Here is a 10369-nt window from a genome sequence, read left to right as displayed (position 1 = left end):
TTCTGAGCACGGAGCCAGGAAAAACACCTGAGCACTGCCGGGTGTGACCCAAAAACCACACACACACACACACACACACACACACACACACACACACTATATATATATAAATATAAATATAAATATATATAAAAATATATATATAAATATATAAAAATATTATATATATATATATATATATACTGTGGGGCTGGAGAGCACAGTGGTAGGGTTTTTGCCTTGCACACAGACAACCCAGGACGAATGGTGGTTTGATTCCCAGCATCCCATATGGTCCCCGAGCCTGCCAGGGTCTATTTCTGAGCTTAGAGCCAGGAGTAACTCCAGTGTTGTAGGGTGTGAACCCCCTCCAATCCCAAAATTTATTATAACACTATAATTTACCAAGTTCTTTCTTTTTTTGGTGGGGAGGCGGGATTTTGGGCTACACCCGGTGACACTCAGGGGTTACTCCTGGCTATGTTCTCAGAAATTGCTCCTGACTTGGGAGACCTTATGATATGCCGGGGGGATCAAACCATGGTCAGTCCTAGATTAGCACGTGCAAGGCAGACGCCCTATTGCTTGTGCCACCACTCTGTCCCCTACCAAGTTTTTTTCTAATGCATTTGTTTCAGGCATTATATGTACAAACACTAATTCCACCACCAGTGTTGAGCTGTGTCCTAAATTTCCCACCCACAACCTGACCCCTTGAAATAAAAAGCAAATTTACTTCATACTGTTTTTTTTTTTTTTTTTTTTTTGGTTTTTGGGCCACACCCGGTGATGCTCAGGGGTTACTCCTGACTATGCGCTCAGAAGTTGCTCCTGGCTTGGGGGACCATATGGGACACCGGGGGATCGAACCGTGGTCCGTCCAAGGCTAGCACAGGCAAGGCAGGCACCTTACCTCTAGCGCCACCGCCCGGCCCTTTATATTGTTTATTACAATAAAAAGACAAATAGAATTTTCAAAACTTAGATCAACAAGGGTCATCTTGAAATAATTGGTTTTTTTTTTTTTTTTTTTTTGGTTTTTGGGCCCACACCTGGTAACGCTCAGGGGTTACTCCTGGCTATGCGCTCAGAAGTCACTCCTGGGTTGGGGGACCATGTGGGACGCTGGGGGATCGAACTGCGGTCTGTCCTAAGCTAGGGCAGGCAAGGCAAGGCAGGCACCTTACCTCTAGCGCCACTGCCCGGCCCTTGAAATAATTGTTACATCTCTCCATGGTGTCAGCATGGAAGGATTTACTAGGCTGTGGTTGTTGCTAGTTGAGCCTTGTGTATTACCTTTTTTTTGTTGTTGTTCTTTGTTTTTTTGGGGTCATATTCAGCAATGCTCAAGGGTTACTTCTGCTCAGAAACCACTCCTCGCAGTCACAGGGGACTATATCGCATGCTGAGGATCAAACTCTGGTTCATCCTAGGTCAGCAGCATGGAAGGCAAATGCCCTACCATTGTGCTATCACTCTGGCCCCAGAGTTTGGTAGATTTCTATGTACCTTTTCCACCTTTTCCATGACACTACTGAGCTGACACTGTGATGAGATTTTAAGGTATTGTATGGCCACTTAACAGCCTAATGGTCCAAGGTCTATAGATCTGAAACAAATTTGGTGGCTTGGTAATTTGTTAAGATTAAGTTGTGGAGCTGGACTGTTTCTGTTATAGGGTGTAGGGCATGGTACTGGGCTGCCATGATTTCATGCTGAAAGGGAAATCTGCTCCCATTTCTGAGGAGGCCCCAGAAGCCCAGACCAAACTACCTGGGAAGATTCAGCAGCCATTATTTTTTTGGAGGCTGGTATTGGAGCTGGGCCATTTTGTTCCAGGAAGATGAGGTAGGTGTGTATGTGTGTGTGTGTGTGTGTGTGTGTGTGTGTGTGTGTGTGTGTGTGTATGTTTAGGTGGGGGTGGGAACTTGCCTCCATTCTGAAAACACCCTTGAATCTTCAGCCAGTAGTCTGAGGTGTGTGTTTGTGTGTGTGTGTCTGTGTGTGTAGGTGAGGGTGGGAACTTGCCCCCATTCTGAAAACACCCTTGAATCTTCAGCCAGTAGTGTGGTCCCACATGAGAAGATTCAGTTATTTATATTATTTATTTTGAGTTTTGGGCCATACCTAGCGATGCTCAGGGCTTACTCCTGGTTCTGCATTTAGGAATTATTTCTGGCAGTGCTCAAGGGGTCATAAGTGTTTGATCTCAGGTCTGCTGTGTGCAAGGCAAAGGTCCTACCTGTTGTGCTATCACTCTGGCCCTGCTCAAATTAATCAAAGTCATGGAACTGGGCTGTTTGTGTGTGTGTGTGTCTGTGTATGTGTGTGTGTTTTTGAGGGGCAGGGTGTGACACTGGGCCACTGTAGTTCATGCATGTAGTTCATCTGTTCAGAGACTGCCACAGAAATATCAGCCTGGACAGGGTTACCTGGGAAGAGTCAGCAGTCATTTTCTTTTTAAGAAGTTTTTTTTTTTTTGGGGGGGGGGGCGAAAAGCACAATTGACAGCTCTCAGAGATTACTTTTGACTCTGCACTCAGAAATCACTCCTGGCAGACTCAGGGGACTGTATGGGATATTAGGGATTGAACCTGGATCAGCCATGTGCAAGGTAAATGCCCTACCTGCTGTTGTGTTATCATTCCAGCCCCGGGTCTTGTTTTATCACATGTGCTCAAACTACCAGGATGAGCACATGATTTAGTAATATCATGGTCAATATCTGAAGAAACATCTAGAATGTTGCAAGGTTTATCTTTGGGAAATAGAAGGTGGAGTTAGTGGTTGAGCAGAGTATGATAGGAGACGTCTTATATTTTATTATAAAACTTGACTTCTCTTTAAACTATATGCATGAGCCTAGGTTTTATCCCCAGCACCAGATGGTCCTCTGTGCATTGTCATGAGTGACTCCTGAGCACTGATCTAGGAGTAGTAGCCCCAGAGCATCAGTGAGTGTGGCCCCCAAACAAAACAAAAATAAAAGTAGGTTTTGGAGTCTGCTCTTCAAAGCCATGTTTTCCCTTGAACATGTCTCTCACTTACTTGTCTCTGTATCTTTGCTTGATTTTTTTCTCTACTCTGGAGAAAAAATATTGAACACATATTCCTCTCCATCCCTCTCATCTCGCTAAGTAAGATAAAAAACTACCAATAAATGATATAAAATATTCAATAAAAAAGAAAAATTTTTTAATAAACTGGGGACATTGGTGGTGGGAAATGTTCATGGGTAAGACTGAAACTCAGGGGCCGGGCGGTGGCACTAAAGGTAAGGTGCCTGCCTTGCCTGCGCTAGCCTTGGACGGACTGCGGTTCGATCCCCCGGTGTCCCATATGGTCCCCCAAGCCAGGAGCAACTTCTGAGAACATAGCCAGGAGTAACCCCTGATCGTTACTGGGTGTGGCCCAAAAACCAAAAAAAAAAAAAAAAGACTGAAACTCAATTAGGAACAACTTCATTATCATGGTGTTTAAATAAAAGAGAAAATTTCAATAAAAACAACTTGTTTCATTCAAAAATAAAGGAGACTGGAAGGATAGTACAATGGGTAGGGTGCTTGCCTTGCATTCAGCAAAACCTGGTTTGATCCCTGGCGTTCCATATGGTCATCTGAGCCTATCAGGAGTGGTTCATGAACACAAAAAAACCCACCAAAACCAACACACCTTATATGCCTCTATTGCTTGGGTTAAGGTAAAAGTTAATATAAAAAAGAAACCCACCAAAAAAACCCCAAAGACATAGCTGGTAATTGGGCAAGAAAGAAATACCTACCAGCTTTTTAGAAGAATGGTATTTCTAGAGGTCCTTAATCTTTGTGTTCTAAATGAAAATTTGGGAGCTCTCTCCTGTTGTTATTTGAAATGAGTTTTTCTTTTTGGAAATATTAATTTGGAAGAAGAGGAGAGGGATAGGAATATTCGGGGGGGGGGGTGGAATTCAGGGCTCACACCTGGCTCTGAGCTCAAGATAACTCTGGCAGTTTGGGAGACTCCCATGAGGTGCTCAGGATTGAACCCAGGTGAGCCATGTGCAAGGTAAGCAGCCTACTCATTGTACTATCTTTCTAGACCCTGGGGGGCAGTGTCTTATGAAATGAGAGTGTATTGAGGCACAAGGGAATAAGGAAATTCAGAAGCTCCCTCCCTCCTTCCCTTCCCTCCCTCCTTCCCTTCCCTCCCTCCTTCCCTTCCCTTCCCTTTCCTTTCTTCCTTCCTTCCTTCCTTCCTTCCTTCCTTCCTTCCTTCCTTCCTTCCTTCCTTCCTTCCTTCCTTCCTTCCTTCCTTCCTTCCTTCCTTCCTTCCTTCCTTCCTTCCTTCCTTCCTTCCTTCCTTCCTTCCTTCCCTCCTTTTTCCCCATGGTACTTAGGGATCACTCCTGGCAGAGTTCAGAGAACTATATGGGCTGCTGGGAATTCAACCCAGGTCAGTCACATGCAAGGTAAATAAATGCCCACCCTCTCTACTATCTCTCTCTGGTTCAAAACAAAAGTTCTTTTTGTTTTGTTATTTTGGGCCCACACCTCACAGTGCTCAGGGGTTACTCCTGGCTATGTGCTCAGAAATCACTCCTGGAGGGCCAGAGTGGTGGTGCGAGTGGTAGGGCATTTGCCTTGCTACCTGCTGACCTATGATGGACCAAGGTTTGATCCCGAAAGCCAGGAGTTATTTCTTTTTCTTTTTCTTTCGGGCCACACCCATTTGATGCTCAGGGGTTATTCCTGACTAAGCGCTCAGAAATCGCCCCTGGCTTGGGGGGACCATATGGGGCGCCAGGGGATTGAATCGTGGTCCTTCCTTGGCTAGCGTTTGCAAGGCAGACACCTTATCTCTAGCGCCACCTCGCCGGCCCCTCCAGGAGTTATTTCTGAGCACACGCCTAGGAGTAACCCCTGAGTGTCACCAGGTGTGGCCCCCCCAAAAAAAAATCACTCCTGGTAGGCTCAGGGGACCATAGTTAGAATGTTGGTCACTTGCAAGACAAACTCCCTACCCGCTTATACTATCGTTCAGGTCCCATTGATTGAAATATTTTGGAACATTTTAGAGCAGCATTTCCTCAACCTTTTTTCCTACCATGGGCCATTTTGGACCTTCCTCCCTTCCTATGGCCCTACCACTGCCCCCCTAGTCTCTTGCATGTTCCCTGCTTTTCTTCAATTTTCACCTGGGAACCACCCTCCCCCAAATGACCTTCAGTTGACAAATGCTGCTCTAGAGTCTGGGTTATCTCACATGGTTAGACCGAGACCAATTTGGATAATGATTTTGAAATCGAGCATTTATTGGATATAAGAGCGTGTTGCGAATACTTTCCAGGCACCAGACCCACAGATTTTGATGAGGGGTGGGGATGTGGGGACTCCATACTGGTCATTCTAACACGCTGTAAGTCATGACCACCCTATTTTGGAGAAGTTTGGAATGATTCATGGCTGGTTTCTGATGCACCAGGTTTCTGATGCACCTTGGTTGGGTCTTTTCCTGACTCATATTGCACACTTGGTGGGTTTGCTGGGTGAGCCCCCATTTTCTTTTTTGTTTGTTTGTTTTTGGGCCACACCCGGCGGTGCTCAGGGGTTACTCCTGGCTGTCTGCTTAGAAATAGCTCCTGGCAGGCACGGGGGACCATATGGGACACCGGGATTTAAACCAACCACCTTTGGTCCTGGATCGGCTGCTTGCAAGACAAACGCCGCTGTGCTATCTCTCCGGGCTCGAGCCCCCATTTTCATACAGCTGTATTGGTGCTGTTTCCTTCTGAAATGCTTTTGTTGGGGGCACAGTTAGTAGAGTGGGTGGGCTCCTCGCTAAACGCGGCCTCCAGAATGCCCTGCATGGACTGCCGAGCGTGCTTCCTAAAATCTTTACCCAGCAGGGCATAGAGGAAGGGGTTGAAGCAACTATTGGCTGAGGCAAGGGCAATAGACACAGGGTCCCAGAAAGACAGAGCTTCTCCCAAAGCAGAATACGGGTCAGTATACAGTGACAGGACACCCACGATGTGGTACGGTGCCCAGCAGACCAGGAAAACCACCACCACCACCATGGTGACACGCAAGGTTTTGCTGCGAGAGTTGTGGAAGCGGCCCTGTCGCATGCGCAAGACAATGAGACTGTAACACACCATCATGACGCTGGAGGGCAGCAGAAAGCCCACTATAAGCCTCGAGAAGGTGATGGCCACTTGGGGTGTAGATGTGTAATGGCCCATGTAATCACCCTGCATGTAGTCCCAAAGCTCAGAGCCTTCTGCATGGGAAGGCGGTACATCTGGAGAGGGGAAAGCATCCAGCGAGTCCCTTTTGTGATGGTCTCTGGAAAAGCCACTGGGAACTGCAGGGGACATCACCCCAACAGCAGGTTGGAAAGAATTGGGAGCTGGAGGTTGACCAGATGACTGAGCTGGATTCAGAGGGCCTGGGCCTCCAGAGAGTCTTTGAAATGTTGGAGAAGGGCCATCAGGAAGGACTGTTGTCCAAGGGGGATCATGTGTTTGCAGAGAGAACAACTCCAACTCCTGGTTGGTCTCTCCAAGCTGCTGAGCCATGGGGTCTGAATTCCCAGAATCATTGCTTAACAGGTGGAAGGGGAAATCTGAATAATCTAAGGAGTCGTAATCATCAAAATCGTAGCTGCATACGCTGTGGTTGTTCATAGAGAATGTGTTCCGGTATATGAACACGGGCATGCACATGACAAAGGCCGAGGTCCAGATGCAAGCACAGATGATGAAGGCCGTCTTCACGTTGCGGTGATTCTGGCACCAGATGGGCTTGCGCACCAAAAGACAGCGGTCCAGGCTAATGGCAGTCAGCAGGAAGACGCTGGCGAACATGTTGAGGAGTATGACAGAGGGGATGATCTTGCAGAGAAGCCAGCCGTAGGGCCAGTGCCCCTGGAGCACCAGGTGAGCCACGGAGAAGGGCAGCGAGAGGCAGCAGAGAAAGTCTGCCAGTGTGAGATTGAGGAACCAAACCGTGTTCACGGTGCGACGCATCTTCAGGCCGGCGATCCAGAGCACCAGTCCATTGCCTGGCAATCCCAGCAGGAAGGTGAAGCTGAGAATGACTATAGAGAGAATCATGGGAGGCTGGGAATCAATGGGAGACTGGAAGTGTAGGTCGGAGGAATTGCTTTCAGCTGAGAAAGACTCCATGGCTAACCTGTTTGAAAAAGAGAGAGAGAGAGAAAGGGAGGGAGGGAGAGAGAGAAATAAGGAGCCTTGCATGAGGCTGACCCAAGTTTAAATCCCCAGCATGACATAGGGTCCCCCTAGTCCCGTCAGGAGTAATCCCTGAGCATGGCAGGGTGTGACCCCTTAAAATATCAAACCCCAGGGGCTGGAGAGATAGCATGGAGGTAGAGCGTTCGCCTTGCATGCAGAAGGACGGCGGTTCGAATCCTGGCATCTCATAAGGTCCCATGAGCCTGTCAGGAGCAATTTCTGAGCATAGAGCCAGGAGTAACCCCTGAGTTCTCTGGGTGTGACCCCCCCCAATCAAACTTTAGAGGCCAGAGTGATAGCACAGTGGTAGGGCATTTGCCTTGCATGCTGCTCCGTCCCAGTTGGACCCTGGTTTGATCCCTGGCATCCCATATGGTCTCCCAAGCCTGCCAGGAGAGATTCCTGAACACAAAGCTAGGAGTAACCACTGAGCACTGCTGGGGGTGGCCCCCAAAACAAACAAACAAACAAAAAAAAATCAAACTCTAAAGCTAACATTTTTTGGAAAGCAGTCACTTCTGGTTGAAGACACAACTAAAGGGACACTTTAACCTTTGTACTATTTCTCTACCCAGACTTTTTTTTTTTTTTTTTTTTGGTCATACCAGGAGAATACACAGGACTTGCTTTTGTAATTCCTGAATTATTCCTAGTGGTACTTGGGGAACAACATGGGATGCTGGGGATTGAACCCTGGTGGGCTGGGTGCAAGACAATCCCTCAACTTGCTGTACTGTAGATTCCACTCCTGAAACTTTTTTGTTTGTTTGTTCTTGGGCCACACCCAGCAGCACTCACAGGTAACTTCTGGCTCCTGGCAGGCTCAGGGGACCATATGGGATGCTGGGAATTGAACCTGGGTCTGTCCTGGGTCGGCCGCGTGCAAGGCAAACACCGTACCGCTGTGCTATCTCTCAGGTCCTTAGAAACTATTGTGAGAGCCAAAGCTCCCTGGGCCTAGGACCAAGGTGGTCTTAAGCCCCCAATAAAGCCACTGTAAAGTATTTTTCCACTCTATAAATTATTCATAGGCAGAGGGTATTAGCCCAAAGATAAAATTGCAAAATATACCCATCCTGTAAAGGGCAAGAACCCCCCTGTTCAGCTGAAAAAGAGGAACTAGGTGGGTCTGATTGTTTCATTAGATAAGGACCCCCTGACACAAAGTTGAGTCAGCAATAAGTTTGGAAATCCACCCTAGGCATGATATGATTTCTGTTTAAGCAGATGAAATATTTGCATTACTGTATTAACCAATGAAATACTTGAGTTGTTGAAGCCAATAAATCTGTATATAAACTGCTTGATGAGTTAACTCAGGTCCTTGTCAAGATTCCCTTGGTTGGATGAGACTTGAACCTCAACTAGCTGAATAAACTTCCTTTTGCATCTTGCATTATCGGAGGTAGTCGCTGACTCACAGCGCTGACTTGGGTGATCAACTCAGACCCTAATACTATTTTTTTTTGTTTTGTTTTGGTTTTTGGGTTACACCTGGCAGCACTCAGGGGTTACTCCTGACTCTATGCTCAGAAATCGCTCCTGGCAGGCTCGGGAGACCATATGAGATGTCGGGATTCGAACCACTGTCCTGCATGTAAGGCAAATGCCCTATCTCCATGCTATCTCTCCGGCACCCCTAACACTATTTTTTAAAATTATATTTGTAGAATTCTAACCTTCCCACATAATAGTGTTGAACCACAAAGACCCTCAGATTGTTTCAATGTGTGTGTTGTTGTTCAGTGCCAGGAATCAAACCTAGGGCCTTTCTTAGCACCTGAAGCATGTGCTAAACTGCTGAGTCACATCCTTAGTATATATTTCTGTTCCTTGACTTCACATGAGACCAACCCACAAGATAATCTGATCAACAAATAAAAAATCTACTAAAGCATTCTGTGCATATTGGTAGAAAAGATTTTGTTTTGTTTTGTTTTGCTTTTGGGCCATATCTGATGGTTCTCAGGGATTACTCCTGGCTTTGTGCTCAGAAATCTCTCCTAGCAGGTTCAGGGGACCATATGGGATGCCGGGGATTGAACTCAGGTCTGCCATATGCAAGGCAAACACCCTACCCACTGTGCTATCACTCTGGACTCTGTAGAAAAGTTTTTAAATTAAAACCAGGTGATTGGGGGCCGGGCGGTGGCGCTGGAGGTAAGGTGCCTGCCTTGCCTGCGCTAGCCCAGGACGGACCGCGGTTCGATCCCCCGGCGTCCCATATGGTCCCCCAAGCCAGGAGCGACTTCTGAGCGCATAGCCAGGAGTAACCCCTGAGCGTCACCGGGTGTGGCCCAAAAACCAAAAAATAAAAAATAAAAAAAAAAAATAAAACCAGGTGATTGGGGCCGGGCGGTGGCGCTGGAGGTAAGGTGCCTGCCTTGCCTGCGCTAGCCTAGGACCGACCGAGGTTCGATCCCCCGGCGTCCCATTTGGTCCCCCAAGAAGCCAGGAGCAACTTCTGAGCGCATAGCCAGGAGTAACCCCTGAGCGTCACAGGGTGTGGCCCAAAAACCAAAAAAAAAAAGAATAAATAAATAAAAAAAAATAAAACCAGGTGATTGGGCTCAGACATGAAGTGTTTCATGTATGGGAAATCCTGGACTTGATCTCCAGCACTGTAAATAATTTGGGGGGGGGCAGTTTGGGCCACACCCAATGGCACTGGGGGGCTACTTCTGGTTCTGCACTGAGAAATAGCTACTGGCAGGCTCAGGGAATCATGTCGGATTCTGGGAATAGAACTGGGGTCCATTGCTGCATGCAAGGCAAACGCCCTACCGCTGTGCTATTGCTTTGGTCCCAACACTGTAAGCAAATTTTAAGAATTATGACAAGATCCTTGGGGCCGGAGAGATAGCATGGAGGTAAGGCGTTTGCCTCTCATGCAGGAGGTCATCGGTTCGAATCCCGGTGTCCCATATATGGTCCTCCCGTGCCTGCCAGGAGCAATTTCTGAGCCTGGAGCCAGGAATAACCCCTGAGCACTGCCGGGTGTGACCCAAAAACCACAAAAAAAAAAAAAAAAAAAAAAAAAAAAGAATTATGACAAGATCCATATATGAAATTTTAGCATCCAACCACTACAATTTATTTATTCCATTCTTCCTCCTTTTTTCCTTCCTTCCTCCTTTCCTTCCTTCTTTTTCTCCT

General features: G+C 47.1%; 1 protein-coding gene across 1 annotated transcript; it reads right to left on the bottom strand.

Moving 5' to 3' along the window:
- Nucleotides 1–5251: 5251 nt before the first annotated feature.
- On the bottom strand, nt 5252–7144 carry C3AR1 (complement C3a receptor 1). The gene is made up of 2 exons (XM_049772032.1): nt 5725–7144; nt 5252–5525 (listed from the first exon to the last, which is right to left on the bottom strand). The coding sequence occupies exons 1-2, from the start codon at nt 7142–7144 to the stop codon at nt 5359–5361; spliced, it is 1587 nt and encodes a 528-aa protein (XP_049627989.1). The 3' UTR covers nt 5252–5358.
- Between the last annotated feature and the right edge of the window lie 3225 nt (nt 7145–10369).

The sequence above is a fragment of the Suncus etruscus genome, chromosome 4 (assembly GCF_024139225.1).
Source record: "Suncus etruscus isolate mSunEtr1 chromosome 4, mSunEtr1.pri.cur, whole genome shotgun sequence".
NCBI classification, from domain to species: Eukaryota; Metazoa; Chordata; class Mammalia; order Eulipotyphla; family Soricidae; genus Suncus; species Suncus etruscus.
The sequence above is the reverse complement of the archived record's forward strand: the minus strand, read 5'-3'. Positions and strand labels throughout refer to the sequence as shown.